The sequence below is a fragment of the Natrix helvetica genome (genome assembly GCF_964273705.1).
Source record: "Natrix helvetica genome assembly, chromosome: Z".
NCBI classification, from domain to species: domain Eukaryota; kingdom Metazoa; phylum Chordata; class Lepidosauria; order Squamata; family Natricidae; genus Natrix; species Natrix helvetica.
The window spans coordinates 63,244,096-63,265,877 of record NC_138554.1 but is presented as its reverse complement, the minus strand read 5'-3'; the positions used below and the strand labels follow the sequence as shown (position 1 = coordinate 63,265,877).

General features: G+C 39.1%; 1 protein-coding gene across 3 annotated transcripts in view; it reads right to left on the bottom strand.

Annotated features, from left to right (window-relative positions):
• GRB10 (growth factor receptor bound protein 10) overlaps positions 1-21,782 on the bottom strand; it is a 168,735-nt gene that overhangs the window by 116,855 nt on the left and 30,098 nt on the right. For 2 of the 3 annotated variants that reach the window (XM_081971040.1, XM_081971041.1), the window contains exon 2: positions 11,023-11,114. The exons of the other annotated variant lie outside the window; for it this stretch is intronic. In XM_081971040.1, coding sequence (XP_081827166.1) covers positions 11,023-11,073 — 51 coding nt within the window. In that variant the 5' untranslated portion in view covers positions 11,074-11,114. The remainder of the gene's footprint in view (positions 1-11,022; positions 11,115-21,782) is intronic. 3 annotated transcript variants of the gene reach the window in all.

The window sequence follows — 21,782 nt, the reverse complement described above, 5'->3', positions numbered from 1 at the left end:
TTGTCTACCCCCCATTTTAAAAAAAGTCAATAGCTACCACATGTGATGGCGGTGAATATTTCCTTTTATCCAAAATGTCTCTAGTTTAGTTTAAATGAGCAATTGAAAGTTTTTATATTGTGAAAAAAGCAGAATAATTCTAATCACACTGTGCTTCTATGCGCACCTCTATCCATATCTAAAAGAAGTGTGAATATTTGCTTGAAGATCCATCACTAACATTATTAAGATCTGTTTACCTAGTTTGAAGAGACTGTTCTGGAGCTCTTTTCAGTCCCAGTTTACTTTATTGTCATTGGGATAATAAAATCCAATATCAGCAGTAAAGTTTCCTCATTACTGACACCAGACCATTTATAAGCAAATTCAAAAGCAATACTCCATAAAAATGAGCACTGTGATGCCCTGTGTTCTATATATCTGCCCAATGAAATGGTCCATTTGATTTTATAAATATTTTAAAATATTATTTAAAAGCTGTATGTTCTAATGATAAATATAAAGTTAATCCCTGGCGGCTTTCAACAAATAGAAAACACAACTATATTACATGTAGTCGGGATGGGGAACCTATGCCACGCGTGCCACACACCTGTTGGTGTGCCACACACCTATGGCATGTGTGCCACACACCTGAGGCGTTGCCCTGTCAGCTGGCCAGTGCGCATGGGCGCACTGGCATGCTGACTTCAGCCTTTTTTTGAGGCCATTTTTCGCCCTCACCAGGTTCCAGAGGTTTTATAGGAGCCTGGTGTCAGTCATGCCTCCTTCAATATCCAAGAAAGAAAAACCTCAACTCCATTTTAATAGAGATAAAGTACTTTTACTAGATATGAAGTGAAAGCAGCAAAAAGGAAAGCAAGATCTGAGCCAGCAAGGCGGGAACATATACATATCAAACGTTTACCCATCACCCTCCCCCCAATTCCCCAACCCAGTGTCCAATCTGCAACTCCCTAAGGTGTCATGTAGGGTGCATCTTCAAACAGCCTCATCAGGTTGGTATGCAAAATGGTTGGCCTTGACCAAAAACAGCCTCCGGCGCTCTCCAGAAGACTAAAAACAGCCCTAGAGACAAACCGGAAGTAACTTCCGGTTTGCTTGTAGGGTCATTTTTTTGCCCTCCAGAGCCTTCAGGAAAGACTCTGGAAGGCCCCTGAAGGCTCCAGGGGGCTAAAACCGGCCTATAAGCAAACCGGAAGTCAGTTCCCAAACTTCCGGTTTGCACATAGGGGTGGTTTTTTGCACTCCGGAGGTTTCAGGGAAGCTCCTGAAGCATCCAGAGGACCTCCGGAGGGGTGGGGCAGGAAAGGATGTTTTTGCCCTCCCCAGGCTCCTACAAAGCCTCTGGAGCCTGGGGAGGGTGAAAAAAGCATGTAAAAAATGGGGGTCGTGCTGGTCATGCACGCATTTGCGCTGGGGGTCACACATTGAATTATGGGCACGCCCGCACACGACCCCCCTGCACTCTCCCCGCTTTTGGCATATGAGCCAAAAAAGTTTCGGTGTCACTGACATATAGTGTATAAATAAGTGCTGATACTAAACCAACTTAGCAGACATTGCTTATGGAAAAGAAAGTTACGAAGAATTGAAGAATTGAAAGTCTGTAAAAGGGTGCCAGAATTGAAGAACTGTTTAGCTTTCCAAATCTATCAGCCATTATTGATAAAGCATTCTGTTTTATGTTAGTTAGCTTAATTGCTTATCAGTGGGCATTATCTACTGGTAATAAGCAGGCTGATTTGGGTGAAAACACTTTTCCCAAAACTATTTAAAATCAAGATGCTTTTAAAAATTGGATTCAGAAATAACTAGAAACCAACATAGATATCACATGACCAAACTCTGACAGCCTCGCCTGCACTAGCTGAGGTTCCCAAACTATCTTTAAAGGCAATGTTGTATACAGTGCATTATTATAAATAGCCTGGATGTCAGTGCAGCACACATACTGGAAAGAAGATCAGAAATGCAGATAGTGTTATCCTTAACTGGTAAAGTACTAATGGCCATTAGTGTCCACTAATGGGAGAAGATGGCAAGGAGGTAACAAGCAGCAGGGAGAAGTGGAACTGCTTTTGCATTTATCTTTAAACAAGAGGGAAAAAATAGCCCAACCTATCAGAAACAGTATCATAAAGAACAGATTACAAATACAAATCAAAATAGGCAAAAAAATGATAAGGGAACACCCAACAGTAGACGAATTCAAATTCCCAGATCCAGGTGGGACTATATCCCGGAGTTCTGAAGAAGCTGGCAGGCATTATCTCAGAACCAGTGAACCATATCTTTCAAAGATCCTAAAGCATCAGATAACTACCGGATGATTGGAAAAGGGATGATGTAGTTTCCATCTTCAAAGAAGGAAAGAAATGGACCCAAAGAAACTACAGAACAATCAGCCTGACATCAATACCTGAGATCATCCTGAAAAAGACAATCAAACAACTAAACTGTGAACACCATCCTAGAGGCAAGCAAAGTTATAACTAGAAGCTAACATGGCTTTGTCAAAACCAGACCATGTCAGACAAGTCTTATTTTTTAACAAAGTAACTATATTACTGGATCAGTGAAATGCTGTGGATATAATTTGGTTGGATTTCAATAAGGCTTTTGATAAAATCAACCTCAAAGTAGGGAATTCTTTATAGTTCTCTGGGTTTCATCACTACCCACCCTACCACAATTGCACGCTTACTTTTCAAAGATATCCAGAGCTTGGGAAGTCAAGGTAGAGGAAGCTGATCCATAGCTGAGACATGTAGCACAATCGAGGAGAAGAAATCCTATGGTGTTTTCCTGAAATTCTTTGCTCCCCCAGAGCCAGCACACTAGTGTAAAGCGAGTGGTTCTGGTTCTGGAGGGGAAAAGCATAGTGAGGAAAGCAAATCAGAAGATTGCTTTTCGATTGTGCCATGTGGCCCAGCAGCAGTCCAACTCAGTGTGGCCCTCCTACTCAACTTCTTGAGCTCTGGATATCTTCTAAGGGTAACTGACCCAGGCTTCACCAGCAGCATGAAGCCGAGTCCTCGTCCCAATAAATCCCTTTTATTTAATTTACAGTGAATTCCTCTCCAACAAAGTCTTTCCTCTCCCACTGTCTTTCAAGATAGTTCACAATAACTGACCTTTATCAGGCTTGGAGAGTAGCCAGGCCAATATCTTTCAGACACCAGAATACTTGGCAAGAATGAACTAATTGTCTCCTGCAAACATCCCTCCCCTTTCACTCCTCTTCTATTCTCTATGGGAGGGATCATTTACCATCCACCTGTGGCCTTACTCTCAAGTCGACCCTTGTTCCTTAGCTGTTCCCTTCATCTGGCAACTCTGTGCATGCGCACACTGGGAAAAGGCTCAAGCTATTCATCTGCCTCACTGATGTCTGACTCCGATATCAGCTGATAACTGTCAGACGGGCCTGGCCCCATCTCTGCCTCCGATGCAGAACACTCGTCAGAGCCTTCCCCAGACTCCAGGACTGGCCCATATTCACCAACCTCCTCACTGTCCGAATCTGCTGCCAGCTCCGCCCCAATAGGTGTCTGGGGATGGGGAGGAATGTGTAGAAGCTGATAGAATGCCAAAGCAATCCCAGTGCCTCTGGGGATCTGGCAGGGCAAGAAGCGGGGGGGGGGGGGAATAGGTGGGTGAGTGGGTGTGGGTGTTGCAGAGTCTCGGTGGTTGGTTGTCAAGGCAAATGATCATGGGAGCACTGCAACATTGTAACTTTGAAGCCAGTTCATAGGTAGCTTTAAGGAGTGGGGGGAATATAACTTTGAACAGTTATTAAAAGGCCTGTTGTACCTCAAGGACTATTGATAGTGTTGCTGCAGAGTGATACAATGTAGGTAGTGGGTTCTCCTGACAAATATTAAAGCTTGCCAAATTCTCATTATAGTGTAATATACATAAAGCATACAGTTTCTGCAACAAGTGTTATAGAATGGGGATGTAAACATTTGCAAAGAGTTGGTCTTTTTGTCTTAAAAGCAGTAACTTTTTAAATATCATGTTTATTTTTAAGTAAGCATTTCCCATCTATATAAGATATTTTAACTATTCACAGGTATGTGTATTCTAACATTAAGAAAAGAGAGAATCCATTGCATTTATTTTGTTATTTATATAATTAGAATGACAGCAGAAAGTCAATTTTGATCAATTCAAGTGGATTATTTCCATAGGTTTCTATCAGTTTCTACATGATTAATTGTTCTATTGGAATAAAAAGCAGTGACTATATCACTACATAATAAAGTGTTCAAGTGACTGTGCCTGATTACTGCTGTGACTCCTGATTGTGTAAGAATAGAAGTGAAGGCAGTTAGTCATCCTATTTTTCTGAGAAATTTTGGAACTACAATCTGAACTTCCAGGAACATAAGGTAAGCACTGCCAATTCTCACTGTTGTATTTTTTTAAAACCAAAGAAAGGCAGAAGTTTAGAATAGTTTCCTGGAAACATCTGTAGTATGAGGCACTACAAGAGATGGGATAGTTTCCAAGGGATGCATTTGAATGTTAAAGACATTAAAATATTAGTATTTCTTTCAACATCAACACTTAAAATTATTTGCTCCAACTAAGTTACATTTTATCTAACACAAAATGTAAAACAGAATGACAAAGAAATTAAACCTTTTGGGGGAAATATATAATTCTTCAATATGAAAAAATAAAAATTTCATATAGGCCTTAAATTTAGGCAGTGAAACAAAAGAATTAAGCAGAAATTGGACCAACCTTTTAACATCTACATTATATGCTGAAGATTTAAAACAGAATTTAGCTACAGAAAGATATGCACAAATCAGAACTAATGAAAGAAGCCTATGATTACCAAAGTAGTAGAAATTAGGATAATTAGGTCAAGTATTGGAAATTGCAACTTTGCTAGCTTCCAAAATGTGAGTGAGGACTAGGATAGTGCAATGATTATAGTATAATATTGTACAAGATATACAGAGATCTGCTTTCAATGCCCACGAAGAAGCAATTCAAAGAGGTACATTCATAGGGCCATTCTCTGTCTCAGAATAATCTATCCCATAAATTTATTACAAGAGTAGTTACAATGAAATTACACATTCCAAGGTGAGACTATGGAGTTGTAAGTATCTCTGAAGAACAACAGAGTACAAATACAATCCTAGATGACCTGACTCAAAATCATTTAAAAGTTTATCACTTGTACCTTATCCACCAACACATGAAAAGGTATTGCGAAGCATTAGCCAATAATTTAAGAGTTATAATCCAAACAGCAGATATCAAATTAGATAGGCTGATTTGGGCCCTGTCCAATGAGAGGCAATTCAAAAGTGAGAAAAGTAAGGCCCTGCACTTAGGACCAAACACACAGGTAAAGGCAGTATCTGGCTCAACAGTATTACATGTGAGAGGAATCTGGATGTCCTGGTGGACCACTGCTTAAGCATGAACTAATTGTCTGCTGCAACTGCCCCTCCCCAAATGCCAATGCAGTCTAGAGGGATAGCATCAAGAACACAAAAAGTGAAAGTACTACTGTACTGCACGAGTGAGGCCACACTTAGAATACTGCATCCAGTTCTAGTCCTCACAATACAAAGATGATGAACAATTAATCAGTGGAACAGCTTGTCTCCAGAAGTTGTGAATGCCCCAACACTGGAAGTCTTTAAGAAGATGTTGGATAGCTATTTGTCTGAAACGGTTTAGGGTTTCCTGCCTAGGCAGGGGGTTGGACTAGAAGACCTCCAAGGTCCCTTCCAACTCTACTATTGTATTGTAAGTCCTAGGAAAAATGCAGAGAAGAGCATCAAAGATGATAAGGGCACTGGAAGTAAATCATACAATGCATGGCTAAGGAAACTAGATATGTTTAGCCTAACAAAGAGAAGGTTTAGGGGTGACATGATAGCCTTCTTCCAATACTTGAAGAGCTTTCACAGGGCACAGGGGTTGATTTATTCTCCAAAGCACCTGAGGATAAGAAGCAATGGGTGGGAGCTAGAGATGCAACCACTATCACTAATTGATAGTGAGAACAATTAATCAATGGAACAGCTTGTCTCCCAGAGTTGTGGATGCTTCGTTGCTGGTATTTTTCAAGAAAATATTGGATAACCATTTGCCTGGGATGGAATAAGCAGTCTTGCCTTGGATATTGGACTACAAGACTCCAAGGTCCCTTCAAGCCACATGATTCCATGTTTCTAGGCATAGACATTGCTGATTTGTTCAAGGACAAAGGAGATAATGCATTCCTTCACCTGGAGGAAAGAATATGGCATACACAATATAAATATTTAATTAATTTAAGAGCTCTTTTATTGTACTCAATTGATACCAGAGTTACAGAATGTGGAATGAGCAATGGATAAAGAGAATACAGTGACAGAAATATAGAAGCATTTTACAAGCAAATATTCTTTAGCAAATATCTTCTCATCTTCTTGATCCTGAGATATAGCACAAAATGAAATTTAGCTTCACAAATTGTAAAACAATTTGACCAGATCATTGTCCAAAGTGGGGACCACCACAGTGCCAATTGCTGCCTTCAAAAAAGTGGACAACTAAACCTTTTTTAACGTGTATTGCACAAACATGGAGTCTAATTGCGCAATTGTGCCAGTAGTGACTGCTACTGCAGATATCCAGAGGATCCCAGAGGACCAAAATGAATAATGTTGCTTTATCCTAATCACCTCCACAAATCAATTCAACAATAAATGAAAAACTTGGTTTTTCAACCATGTGTTTTACTATGTCTATGTTATCAAGTTTAAAATAAATGCTACCCTTTTAAAACATGTTAAATTATTTCTAGGATGAATGATTTTCCTTAGGAAATCTGAAAATTCACAAGGAAGCAAAAGACATTATTGCCATATTTCTTTTTTTACTAAAGGAGGGATGCGGGAGGGAGTTCAGCCACAGCATAAGTGCCATCTAAATCCAATTCCATCTTCATTATAAGATGTCACATACATGAATTTTGTTAAAGTGTGTTTTAGCCTGATGGAGAGGAAGAACTAACATTCAGACCTAGCACTGGTGTACTGTAATTTCTGTATGTATTCTAATATATAGATTAATACTTCCAATACGTAGATTAATACATAGATTGATATTTCCCTATGATACTTTAGGATCAACATTACACTTTTGCTTCACCCAAACAATTATTCCACAACAATTAATATATATGATAATATCATATCAGAGTGAAACCATTCATAGATAGATAGATAGATAGATGATAGATAGATACATACATACATACACATACATACATGCATACATACATACATACATACGCTCCTTATATATTAAGAAATTGTCACACACATTTTGTTTTCTTAATAATTTTTATTGAAAAATATTAAAAACAAAAATCATAATCATCATTTTTAGCCACTGCTTAACCCCTGCTGGATGACATCCTTTTCTGCTTGTTTCCATCCAACATGGTCCTGAGTTTTCTTTTGCCAACTAGGCTCACAGTACTTGATGTTGTCGATGTTGATACACCTTGTTTTAGATCTCTTTCATGGATCCTTTTTATCAAGTGCAATCCATTCTGACTGCCTTGGTCCACCTGCCATCAGTAGTTCTTCTCATGTGACCAGCCCATTTCCATTTCAACTCCATTACTCTCTTGATGATATTGTATATTTTCGTTTGTTCTCTAATCCACACATGGGTTTTTCTATTTTATCTTGTAATTCCAAGCACGTATCTTTCCATGGTCCTTTGCACCACTCGTAGCTTTTGTATCAATTGTGAGGTTAACGTCTATGTTTCACCGGCAAATGTTAGAGCAGGTAGCACACACTGATCGAAAACATTTATCTTCAGACATAGGAGGAGGTTGTTTTTAAAAATTATGCTTAGTTTGCTGAATGCCTGCCAGCCACATTTAACATGCAATTCAATTTCCTTTATTGCATCACCTTTGATTGAGATCCATTGGCCAAGATATATGTAGTGGCCTACTATGTCTATTTCTTCTCCAAATGTATTGTTTTTTCTTTCTTTGGTGAATTTATTAAATGTAACCCATCTCTTTTTCATGTTTATTTTAAGCCAAATGATGTCCCTGCATCTTTTGGCAAATTGTTCACCTTTGTTTTTTCACATATTGATTGTAGTACGTATATGTAAGCCTTGGTTGAACAATGTCCTAATTATTGCTTGCTGGAATACTGAGTCACAATTCCATTTCACAGACAATAAAAGCCATGCACAGAGACATGATGTACTCGTTGTGCCTTTCAATGATTTGCAGAACAACTTGGATGTGATCCATTGTGCTGTAGCCACTTCTGAACCTTGCCTGCTCCTTTGGCCGTGCCTCATTTAATGTTCTCAATATTCTTCTTGCTATTATCTTGGTGAAAACCTTGTAGATGAGTGAAAGGCGGCTTACTGGATAACAGTTCTTTAAATCATCTAGCCCCTTTTTTGTATATAAGAACCACTTCAGCATTTTCCATGTATCAAATATTTTTTCTTCTCTGAGGCATCTCAGTATAGTTTTGCTAGTATTTTGTGGTAACTGTAACCACCAGCTTTCAGCATTTCAACCATAACACAGTAGTTTCCATTTTTCGTTTATTTTATGGCACTTCCATTTATTTTATTTTATTATACTTCCTCCACTAGGATCTCTGGCATTTCCTCTTTTGTGGATGTTGTTACTTTTGAGTGATCTTAATCTTTGTATAGCTCTGAATAGAAACCAATTATTTATAACATTTCCTGTCTTGTTCTACAAACAGAGCCATGTTTAGGTTTTAATGGAAAACCCTTCTTTCTTGTATTTATAAGTTTCCATTTTGCTCTATCAATCCCTTTGTTTTCTTCAATTACCATTTACACAAGCTTCACATTAAGCTGACAGATTTCTTGTTGGATACATTTTCTTATGGTCTTGCAAAGTTCAATGTACTCGAATTTATTAGTGAAATTTCCGCTATTTTTCATTGTCCATCATTTTTTATTACCTCAATACTTTCATCAAAAACTTTTTACTGTTCCAAGTGTTTTTCTGGTGACGCTATACATATAAAAAATTTAAGGATGCTTTTGACTATTTGTTCATTTTGGTCCATAATGTTTATCTCTTCCAAATTTTACAATAGAGCAAAGCAATCTGACAGATTAATCTCAAAATTGCTGTTCTCCTCTAACAGTTTATCATTTTTTTTATTTTTTGTGACGTCTTTATCATTTTCAAATAACAATAAAAGACTGAAAAATAATCTCACAAAGTAAAAGAATAAAGTAAGACAGAATAGAAAATATAAGAGAAAGGAATAAAGGAAAAAACAAGAAAAAATAAAAATAACAAAAAAATATTTAAAGAGTTACTTCCAAATTTCATCACAAGTACAAACCTAGGATTGTGTTTCTAATGCTTCACTATGCATGGGAGTTGGAAGTGTGAGAGTAGACACTAGAATATGACGCTAGAATATGTTACACTACTGTTTGAAGCTGACACTTCCCTATAAGTTTAGCTCCACTGATATTAGAAGACAGATTTCAGGTGGATATAAACAAGCAAACAAGCACTTTACGACAAGCTCCCTCACTAGGATTTCTGCCCATTTATTATTTTTGGATTATGAGCAAAAAGAGTCACATTTAAGAAATGTCTATTTGACACAGGCTGACACTTGGATGCTAGTGATATAACACAGGTTTCTACACAAAGTATCTCTGGCACCAGTTATGTATCTTGCACAACTTAACTTCCCAAATCAGAGAATGACTTTTACCTTACCCCAATATAATGCTCTCCCTTTAGCACATCTCACTTTGAGCATGTCCTTACATGCTCAAAGTGAGATGTGGAAGAAAATAGGTAGAAAATATCAAATATATTCTTTGGAATTACCATTTTTATACAGAAAATGAAAAGCTCTATTTATCTCACACTTCATTAAGAAACAGGATACAATAAACAACGATATATGCAATTCCTACTTTGTGATATTAATCCTGAAATAACATACAAAGTATTAGGTTTGGTATGATAGTATGCATCAGGCAAAGAATAAGAGTAATTGAACCTGCCTTAGTATGGGCAGCCATCTACAGCTAATCGTCCCCTGACTTACAGTTATTTGTTTGGTGGCCATTCAATTACAACAGCACTGAAAAATGTTAAGTCCTCGAGGCTCCGACGCCATTGACTATCATTGCCGGCCCCTGATTGGTTGAGACGCGAGCAGCCAGCTGGCGGGAGAATGCAGCCATTCTATTGGTTCAGCGTCTGACAGCTCTAGTATAAAAAGGGCTGTCAGCTGTCAAATGTTGCTGTTTGCCAGTCGAGGTTTGCCTTACATTTTGCCATATTATACTGTTAATAAAGGTTGTGTTAGCTTCAATCTGCCTTGCCTCAGTTCCTGTCTGCCTTGTTCTCCCTACAGAACAAAAAAAAAATGACATGACCATTTTTCTCATTTACAATCCCCAAGATCACGTGATCAAAATTTGGATGCTTGGCAGCTGTCATTTATTTGGCAACTGCAATGTGTCCTGAGGTCATGTGATAAGCTTTTGTGACCTTCTGACAAGCAAAGTCAATGGGGAAGCCAGATTCACCAAATGACCTGTTACTAACTTAAAACAACTGCAATAATTCACTTAAAACTGTGACAAGAAAGATAGCAAAATATGGCAAAAGTTACTTAATAAAATGTCTTGCCTAACAACAGAAGTTTTGGGTTAAATTGTGGTTGTAAATCAAAGAGTACCTTTGTGTGTGGGGTGTGGGTGTGGGTGTATGTGCGCGTGCGTGCACACACGTATGTATATTTATGTGTACAGTATTTTCATTTTAGACTGCAATTTTAAAGTTTATATTATCCAATGTTAAATTCTTCTTGTATATTCTGGGAATTGAAGCTGAAACACCTTAAACTAGCCCATACTGAGAAACATTGTCCTAAACAAACAGCCTGCTGAGAGAACATTCAATCAGAGTATAGACAATTTATTTAAGCTATAACTTACTATCCGATAAGGATGATGCAAAAAGGAATCTGGGCAGCCAGCTAAAGCCATTTTACCGACAGTGCTTCTTCACATCTACTGTTTCTCAGTACCTGCAATACAAAAACAAGACTATGAGAAAATCATCTTAAGAGGAATTTATAACTATTTATTTGTATAGCTAGTAATTCAGAAGTTAACTCAAAGCATTGGGATAATTTAATAAAATTATGTAAGGTATTCATGTCATTGCAACCTCTGCATACAAAATATCTTAATTTACAAGAATAAATTAAAAAAGCTAAACTGTTTTATCATTTAGTATGGCAACTACAGGGAATGCCCCTCCAACACTCTGTTCCGGCCTCCAGAGGCCTCATCCGACCTAATTGCAGGCCAAAATGGAGTTTCCGGATCAGCCCCCAGAAACTCCATTTCAGCCTGCAACGGGCTGGGGGAGGTCCACAGAGTCCTGAATAGAGCATCAGAGGGATGGATCTGACCCTTGGAAGCTCCATTTGGCCTGTAATGGGCCGGGGGAGACCCCCCCCCCAGAGGCCCGAATGGAGCATCGGAGGGGCGGATCTGACCTCGGAAGCTTTATTTCAGCCTGCAGCGGGCCGGGGGAGGCCCACAGAGATATGAGTAACAATTTTCCCAAATGTAGACAAATTTGGATTATCCGAAAGAATTTCTATGAAATTTCTAAAAATGTTCTAGAACAATCATTGCTATTGAACTCTCTCAGACACATGGTGATAGAAAACCTTTTTAAAAAGTGATTTATTAAACTTCTGTTCATGAAACTTGTTCAGTGATGTTAGATTTCCAGGTGCTTGTTAATGATCCTTCAGCTGCTTGTTTTTTTAAGCATGACTAAAATTTAATTCAATTATTTATAAAGTTTTTTCTTATTTTTTGATCTCATTTGACCCAATTGTTTGAAGGCTGATGTATCCTTGCTGGATTTATATGACTTATGACAGTTTTTCACATTTATGACCTTTGTAGCATCCCCAATGATCATGTGATCAAAATTCAGATGCTTGGCAACTGACTCATGATCATTGCCATTCCAAAGTCCCGTGATCACCTTTTGCAGCCTTTTGACCATGTTACTAACTTATCAACTGTGATGAATCACTTAAAAACTGTGGCAAGAAAGGTCGTAAAATGGGGCAAAACTCACTTAACAAATGTCTTACTTAACATCAGAAATTCTGGGCTCAATTGTGGTCATAAGCTGAAAACTACCTGTACTGGATTCTACTATAAGGACTTTGGTTTTATTAGTTTTTCAAAAGTTAAGGTCATAATTTAAAAAAGATTTTTAAATTTTTAAAAAACTTTTGATGGGAAAATTCCTTATCAGTACTTTTCATTCTAGAAAATTTTATCTCAACTTTGTGGACAATTTGTTATGCTATATCTACTTTTAAGTGTTATTAAATATATTTCCTGACTGTTGCTGTCGGATGAAATCAAAGTAATTCAGAGAATGAGTTATCTGAGCTCCAAATTCCTCCTCCCAATGATTGATTTCTCCCAAAGATTGATTTCTCCTAGTGTTAAATATATTGTAATTATTTTTTTCAACATTGATTTTCTATTCAGAGAATTCTCAAAAACTATTAACTATTCTCTCTTTTATTGCCTTTTCTGGTTCTGTAGTGATTAGTACCACATCACATGCATAACATTTCAGCTTGTATTTGTCTCCATTAATTTTGAGACTTACTATTTCTTTATTACTTGATATTTGCCTCAAACTTTTTCTGCCAGTAGTTTTCACATGATGATGAATAGTAAAGTGAGAGTAAACACCTTGCATTGTTTTTCTGACTTGAATATCTGCAGAAAGCATTATATTTGCTATAATCTTTGCTTTTTGCTGTTGCTATATACTTTTAACCCATGCTTGAAAATCGTTTCTCGAATTTATTGTATTCAGTACATCCAGAAAACATCCACTTATGATATAGCCAATTATAGGAGTCTAGAAAAATTAATGCAATGTTCTATCTTTTTAATACAAATAATCCTGGGGGAGGAGGGGTGAAGAATCATCATAATTTACGGTAATTATATCCATCCTCACAGAGAAAAGACATTTTATCCATCCAATACTAGAAGCAAGCTACAATGCTGGCAATATTTGATTGGGAACTTAAATTGGGAAAATATGCAGCAATGCCAAAATTAACAGTATATATTCACAATAGAAATTTGGTTAAGTATAATGATATCATAATTCTCATACATACAATGATCATGCAACATGGCAAAAGCAAACATTTAGGGTCTAGCTTCGAAGGATGCCCAAATGTTTATAAAAATTGTATATTAGCAAAAGGAGAAAAATAGAGCTAATAAAATGAATATTTTTCTTCTTCCTTAACCCTTTTCTTTTACTCCCCCCAATGTTTTAATCATTGTCAAATTTGCTTTATCTTTTTTTTTCAACGTGGACAAATATTCAATGATAATGCAGCAGAGACCTTAGTCAGGTTAAAACTATAATCAACTTAAGATCAAAATATTTATTGTTCAAAAAATATTTATTGTGTTGTATTATATTGTATCCTCCCAATCTCCTGGTACCCAGTGGCCCTCTGCCCAAAAGCAGAACAAAAGTATTGCTGTCTTCTAGATCTCCGGGGTAAAGGGGTGTCAATACATATAGTTAGCTCAAATTTAGCACAAAAGGAAAACACAATCCTTGATTGTAGTGTACTTCTTAAAATTGTGGCCTTCCACATAGAGAAAGAAGCAGGAAATTTGTGGTATATAAAAAATGTTCAGAATGTTCCAGTGTGGAATGTTAACCGAGAAAGATATTCCTCCTAAATACAAAGCGGAAGTGCTAACTAAACTGGACAACTCCTGTCATGCAAGCTTAGGAGGTGGCTGATGCCACTGTAGTGTGGTTTACCTGGAAGTCAGTGGCACTGAATAGACATAATTAGGGACATTATTTCAGCCGCACAGTGAACAATTCACAAAACAGTTCTCCTTTGATATCCATCTAGTTATTTGTCTCTTTTCTACAAAGAGACTATAATTGGGGGTATATGTTGTAGGATAGAACTTTTAAAATACACAGCTGTTGTTTTGATAGTTCATTTTTGTTATGAAGCGCTACGAGAAAATTGCTGCAATTCTAGTTTTGCTTACGCAATGACAATTTAGAAGGTTTTTAATGATTTGAATATAGGCTAGATAATTCCCTTAATGCTGCTTCTTTGTTTATAAAACAGCAACAAATTATAAGTCTGATATTCCTGGGAGAAAAATCACACAATTATAGGTCTAGGAGGGATCTTAAAGATCTTCTAGTCTCCTTTGCCCAAGGCAGAAGACCTTTACCTAAGATAAAAGGATAAATGTCCTAGGATGAATCCGAAAAGTAAAATAATGTTATAGGTGTATCCCAAAGGAAAGCATATTTTGTTCAGAGGACATTGGGGGGGGGGGGGAGGAGAGAAAGCTTCTCCCTTGAAGTCTTACTCCTAACTTTATTTAGTAGAAACATGAGAAAGACCTCAAGTTTCACTGATAAGCTTTTCAATAACTTTTAATTGGATTGAGCACATCTTTTTTTCCACTAATTACAGACCCTGCCCCACTTGCTTTATTTCCTTAGTCAAAAATATCTGAATGCTGAAGCTGAGAGAATAGTATGCAATATGTCAGCAGAGACGTTAAACTATTCTGAATATCCAGCTATACAATACAAGGGAGAACACTTCCAGAAATGCATTTAGAAGTGGACCTTTTCAGCTAAATTCATTATTCCTGTTAAGGGGCAGGGGGTGGAATGAATAGATGAAAGAGAACTGAAACATGAAGTTCAATTGTGTAGTAGATCCTACCCTTGAGCTTTTATGACTTTGGTCCGTTTTAGAGAAGATTTATTCAGATCAAAGGAAATGTTTTTCTAATTAAATTCTTATCCCTAGATTCTATCCTATTTATAGATGAAGATATTCTTAATTAGGAGAGGATGAAAATAGAAATATATACAAAAGCTCCTTTTCACATATTACTTTCATTTAGGATACCAATTGTTTGAAACCCAAATGAGGCCACTTATATTCCACATACACATTGTCACAAACTGAGGCTAGCTGCATGTGTGATCCATCACCTTGAAAAGCATCCTATATGTGAAGAGTTGCTCATATATGACAATTGTGATTTGTGTTTTCTTATAGAGAATGACAACAAATGAAGGAGATAAAGCTAGAGTAGTATTATACATTACTTCTACTTCACCATTAATAGCCAGTTCGGGCAATAAATTTTCATAGGAAACTGGCCACATAAATAATTATGAGCAATGTAAAATTATACTGTGCTGTCATCCATTGTGACATCCATACAATATGACTTCTACAACACAGAATCTTTCACATGTAGAGTGCTATGTTCCCCATTGAAGACTACGCACATGGATGATGATTTCATGATTTACAGAAGGAAAAGGAAATCAATATTGTTTATGTAGCATGTTTTGAATAAAAAGGACTATTTAGTAAGACCTAGGTATACCTTAATAATTTACATGTGAAAAGTTCCCAATAAAGGAATAATTCCCAGCATCACCTTCTGTCAGATCTGCCATCTTCAGTTTGGTGCTTCACTGGCATTCTGCCATCAATCATTGGAGATCAGGGGGAAGAGATGTAGGCAATTGGTATATAGAGAGTAGAGATGGCCTAAGGGGCGGGGGTGTTGACAGGCTTGGTGGAAGCCACAGGTGTGAGACCAACTTGTTCCAATTTTCAAGGGTGCAGAGCCTGGAAAAAGAATGAGAATTGCACCATGTGGCTCCAAACACCTGATCAGTTTCTAAAACACCTATATGGCACACCAAGGGATGAAGACAAGCCTGTTTTTGCTGTAGCCACTAATCCTTAGTAAAAGAATTTATCACTTTAACTAAATGGAGTCAAAGGTCTTTCTTTCTTTCTCTTTCTTTCTTTCTTTCCTTTTCTTCTTTCTTTCTTTCTTTCTTTCTTTCTTTCTTTTCTTTCTTTGGGGCCTAGTTGGGGTAAGCTTGATACTAGGCTAAAATAGCTATAGTGGTCAATCCCGAGAGATACCTCTACCATGGGGACCATGTAAAAGAGCAACCAGATCAAAACTTGAAGGGAAGTGGCAACAGTGAGACCCATGGCAGAGTAGACCTCCCTGAATGACTGGGATAGGCGGAAATCTGTGATTATCAGCCAAGACCCTGATGGTCACTGGGGTCCAGGAAGAAAGAAGACTGGGATGAGCAGCCCTCCAAAATGACTTTCACACATGGAAGCCAAGAGAGCCGCCAGAGAGAACTGCATGTAGAAATTCAGAAGGAAGCCACTCTGGGGGAGGTGGGTGGTGAAGACATGATGTTAGAGCAAGCCACAGAGCACCCAAGAGGAGCCTTTAATAACCTCAAGTTATGCAAGGCCCTGGCTCGAAGGGCCCTGCCAGCTAATCAACCAATGCAGGTCCCAGCTGGCAATGACTTGGCCATGCCTGCCACCATGTCCATGCCTGATCTCTTGGCACCGGCAACGCCCTAGCACCAGAACCAGCAGCCACCCCAGCAATCCAACCAGCACCACCACCTTAGGCTACGGAATCGAGGAGAAACCAGAGCTACTGGCCCTCAGGATGATGTCGACTAAACAATTGGCCCAAGTCTGGACCTACCAACTGAGAGGCCCAAGATGTGGTGTACACTCATGGTGTTGGAGGGAACTGCAGTGGAGTGGACAGTGATTCTCCACAACTATGCCCCAGAACTGCAAAACTCTTGACTGCTTTATGACAGCGCCCAGAAAGCATTTCGAAAACCCTTTGGCCATTTGCAAAGGACAAGGATCAAGACCATAAACCAGGGTCATCAACCTGTGACTGTTTACACTCAAATAGTTCCAAGACCCAGTCTGCAAGCTAACTGACTGGCCACAATACATGCTGATCTAATGCTTCTAGGATAGGCTGAACAATGATGTCTACAACACCTGTATCTCCAGAGATGCCCTGCACACACTTTGTGGCTGGTATATCATGGCCAAAGAGATTGAGATTGATCTAACCCAATCCTGTTACCAATCCATGAATTGCAGAGTTCCTTCCCAAAAAAGAAAGAAGTCCCAAGCCACAGCCCATGAGCAAAGCCTACAAAGACACTCCACTGGCTGTTTCAAGTGCATGAAGGAAGGATACCAAGCCTCTTACTACCGAACTGCATGTCAAACTCAAGACGCCATCTCAGGACCAACCAAGAACCAGCGAAAGTCCTGGAGGGAGTAAAAATCACTGAGCTCATTCCATCCCCCAATGATGGTACAAGAATTCTGACTGCTCCAAGAACCACTGGGGAGCAAAACGGATACGGACGATGACCTCTTGGTAAGTCACCCTGTAATCCCGGTGACCATCCACTTAGAAAAGATAGTACACTCCTCTTGGCATAAGGAAAGCCTGGTTGCCCTCTTAGGCTTGTGTTGCATCAGATGCTTGGTCAACCCTGCATTAGTTGAGAAGCTGGAAAGTTCCTGGAAAAGACAATCAAGCAACAGATCTGTGACCATCTAAAAGCAAGCTAAGTTATAACCAGAACCAACATGGATATACCAAAAACAGATCATGCCAAACAAATCTTATTTCATTCTTTGAAAAAGTAACTAAATTAATAGATGAGCTAAATGCTATGGACATAGTATACTTGGATTTCAGTAAGGTGTTTGACAGGTAGACCATAACCTATTTCTTAGTAAGCCAAAACACAACATGCATCATCACCACCAGATGGATTTGTAATTGGTTGACAAATCAGTCAATACTTAGTCCACAATGGAACTATATCTACATGGAAGAAGAAAGTAGCTAAGTAAGTCAATACTTAGTCCACAATGGAACTATATCTACATGGAAGAAGAAAGTAGGCTTGGTAAACCAAGGTTCCGTTTAGTCCCAGTACTCTTCATAAATGATTTAGATGAGGGAATACAAGGGGACTCATCAAAATTAAAGACAACACTAAACTGGCAGGAATAGCCAACCTGAGAAAATAGGCTCAAGATCCAGATGGATTTCAACAGCCTTGAACTCTGGGCCTTATCAAACAAAATGAATTTAATGGTGAGAAAACTAATGTTTTACATTTAGAAGAAAAATCAAATATACAGGTATAGATTAGGTGAAACCTGGTTCAACAGCAGTAACTATGAAAGGGATCTTGGGAGTTCTAGTGAACAATCATTTAAATATGAAGCAACAGTGTGAGGTAGCAGCCAAAATAGCCAATACAATCCTAGATTGCATTAACAGAGGGCAAGATCATGTGAAATATTAATACTGCTTTATAAAGCCTTATTAAGACCACATTTAACACTATTGTATTCAGTATTGGTCACCATATTATAAAAAAGATGTAGAGGCTCTGAAGAGAGTACCAAAAAAAAAAGCAACAGAGATGATTAGGAGGCTGGAGGCTAAATCATATGAAGGTTGGTTGCAGGAATTGGGTTTGTCTAGTCTAGTGAAAAGAAAGACTAGGGGTGACATTATAACTGTGTTCTAGTATCTGAATGGCTGCCACAAAAAAGAAGAGCTCAACCTATTCTCTGAAGTACCAGAAGGCGAGACAAGAAACAATACATGGAAACTAACCAAGAAGAGAACCAACCTAGAGTTAAGCAGAAATTTCGTGACTGAGAGAACCAGTGGACTGGCTTCCCTCTAGAAGCTGTGGGTGCTTCATCATTGACGGCTTTTAAGAAGACACTGGTCAGCCACTTGTTTGGAATGATATAAGGCCTCCTGCTTGAGCAGGGGGCTGGATTGGAACAACATTCCCCAACATTTCCAGCCCAGCACAGGGCGGCAGAGGGCATGGTTTTGTGAGAGGAGCAAGCATGTGCAAGGGTGGTTTCATTTGTGTGAGCAGCAGGTGTGCACACTGCTTACACAAGTGAGGCTGCAAGCATCAGGGTCCATGAATACCTGAGTCTGCCGTTCACGCAAGTGGGGTGCAAGTGTTTGCACCCTCCATTTGCGCTAATGGAACTGCACATGCACTCACCTGCACTGTCACTGCCTGATTTTGAATGGGCTGTGGCTCAGTAGTGAGCCATAGCCCAGGGGTTGAGGGACCCCTGTATTAGAAGACCTCCAAGGTCCCTTCCAAACTCTGTTATTCTATTATTCTGTATAAATTCTGCTCCAGGTTTTAAATTCTAGACTTTTTGATCTCAACTTTTTCAGTCAATGGAAATTGGCTGAAATTTGGCTTTGAGAACAAGAAACACCTACTCAACATTTACAGCAGGGTTCTGTTTAGCTTCATCATATGTCATTAATCTTCTGAGATTCATGAAGAGGGAATAAGCAGCTTCTTTCCAGTCTGATGATAATAGGAGACAACAGTCTTAGCAATTTTAATAATGCATCAAGGCATGACATTTTCGTTTTCATTTCCTGGGACTGGGGTATAATTGTGTATCTAATTTGCATCATGACATTTTCTGTACATATCCAATTATAGTGGATCATCTGAGGAAAACAGTTTTAAGAATAGAAAAAGTGTCTATATAAATGTTTCTTAATAAATATTATTTTACTTACCATGGGAATCAAAGTATAGGCAAAGATATAAGAGATATGAAAGATATGAGACCGAAAAAGAGGCAGGAGAAAAGTAGTCTATTCAATTGTGCAATTACTTCCCCTAAACTCTAATGTTCTGTCTGTAACTCTCTGTTGACTGAGATGAAAAAGGGCATCCCCATTCCAGAGTTTTATTCCATTATTTCATGACTGTCAAACACATGCTTTGATTACTGTGAAGATAATTTGGCTCTGAGGAAAAGGCCTATGATCTTTCTCAAAAGCAGCAATAAAAGTCATACACTGAAGTGCCATGGCTGACTCGCCATTCATCCCTACTTGTAACCAGACAACAGAAACAGGGATGGGGAAGTATTGTAATGCAGGGAGACTTGGAAGGGAGTTGAGGAATTCAGGTGAACTGACACAGCCCGGGACAGTCCAAACACCCCAAGGTCAAACACTGGGAAAACTCCAAGCTGCTCAGAATGTTCCCAAAACAAAATGAATACAATTGACTGGTGGACAATGAATTGTGTGGAGGTCCAGGGTAAAAAGGGAATTTTACTTAAACTGATTTTCATGCGGGAACTTTAGAATTGTCTTTGTTACTTCTATGTCTATGTGTAATTATCAATAAAGTTATACTCTTGATAAAATAATGTCCCATGAGTTTTTTTTTATTCATTTACCAAAGGGACAGTTGACATTAATTCAATTCTCATAATAGTAACCTGCATAGATCCCACCAGAAGGTCAACAACCCCAAGATGTTGAAAGCAGGCAAAGATCTGGAGGAGGAGGAGAAGCCGGGAAGAGGTCCTGGATCAGGAAGCTCTGGCGTCACTGCAAACTGGAGTAGTCACTTGATGCATGCCTGAAACTAAAGGCTGAGAGGTCCAAGCAACAATGTGCAGCCCTGAGAGAGGGGGCATACCTAGAACCAAAGACCTGCTGGGCTACAAATGTGGGCAAGGTAGCATAGGCCGAAGAACCCCTCATCCCTCTGTTGATGGAAGTGGAAAGCCAGATACCTGGCTGAACGGGGCAATCCTGCTGAGTGGAAGTTCTAGATCACCACAGCCCATTCATGGAGCCATTGGAAGAGAAGTTCAGGGGAATGGAGATTTATGCAACTGCAACATGGAAACCGTGGCCGCAGTAACCAGGTCAGGTGGTGTAAAGCCATTGGCAACTCTGTCTACCCCTTCTCCTCCCCTTCTGGAACCATTGATGCCAGTGGCTGCAGTTGGGGCTCTTGATACAATCACTTGGGTGACTGGCCTGAGCATATGCTGGTCTATCAATTAAGAGAAGAACTAAACAAAAAGCTATGCCACAGGTGACTAATGAAGTAGAGATTGATCTGATGGAATACCATGAACACACCAGGCAGGAGAGTTGGCCCCAATGGGTGGCGGAGAAGCAAGTGACCTTCAGAAGAGGGAATGTGCAGTGCTTCCAATCAAAGGAGGGAAGTCCAGGAGTTTACTTCCACTGTGGAAAGTAGGGAGACTGAGCTGCCAAATGCCTCACACCATGTTCAGTAAATGATCCCCCATTACTAGGCCAGCTGAAGGAGAACATTCATGTAAGGCAGCAGGTCATGGAGTTCTCTCACCCGTAGTCTAGTGGGGAGGAGTGAACTCCAACTCCCACCAAGACAGGACCTGTCTTTTACAAAAGTGACAGCGAAGGAGAAGACGATCCAATGGTAAGTAGCACCACCATCCATATGATAGCTAAGGTAGAAATGTTGGTGTCATCTTCGGAAGTAGGAAGATCTTTATTGCCCTATTGGATTTGCCCACTGCCTGGTTACCCCCCAAGTGGTAGAGAAGTTAGGGGTGATGCTGAGAAAATTAAGACAGCCTATGGTGTTTTCCCAGTGGATGGTTTGATAACTAGAGGGCTGCCAGCGATCTGCCTGATTGAACCTTTCAAGCTCAAGTCTGGGATCCATGTAGAAACTATTAGACTTATCATAGCTCCTGCAATGACAGAAGCAGTGGTCTTAGGACTAGCATAGTTGGAAAAAAATGGAACTCCTGATGGATGGTGGCAAAAATAAGTGCTGGATGCAGAGAAAAGCTGCCAACCAGCAAGAGCTAGTAAAAGTGCAGAGTGTAGAGTGTACCATGCACCAGCAGTTGGAGAGGAAAAAGCTGGTACACTGG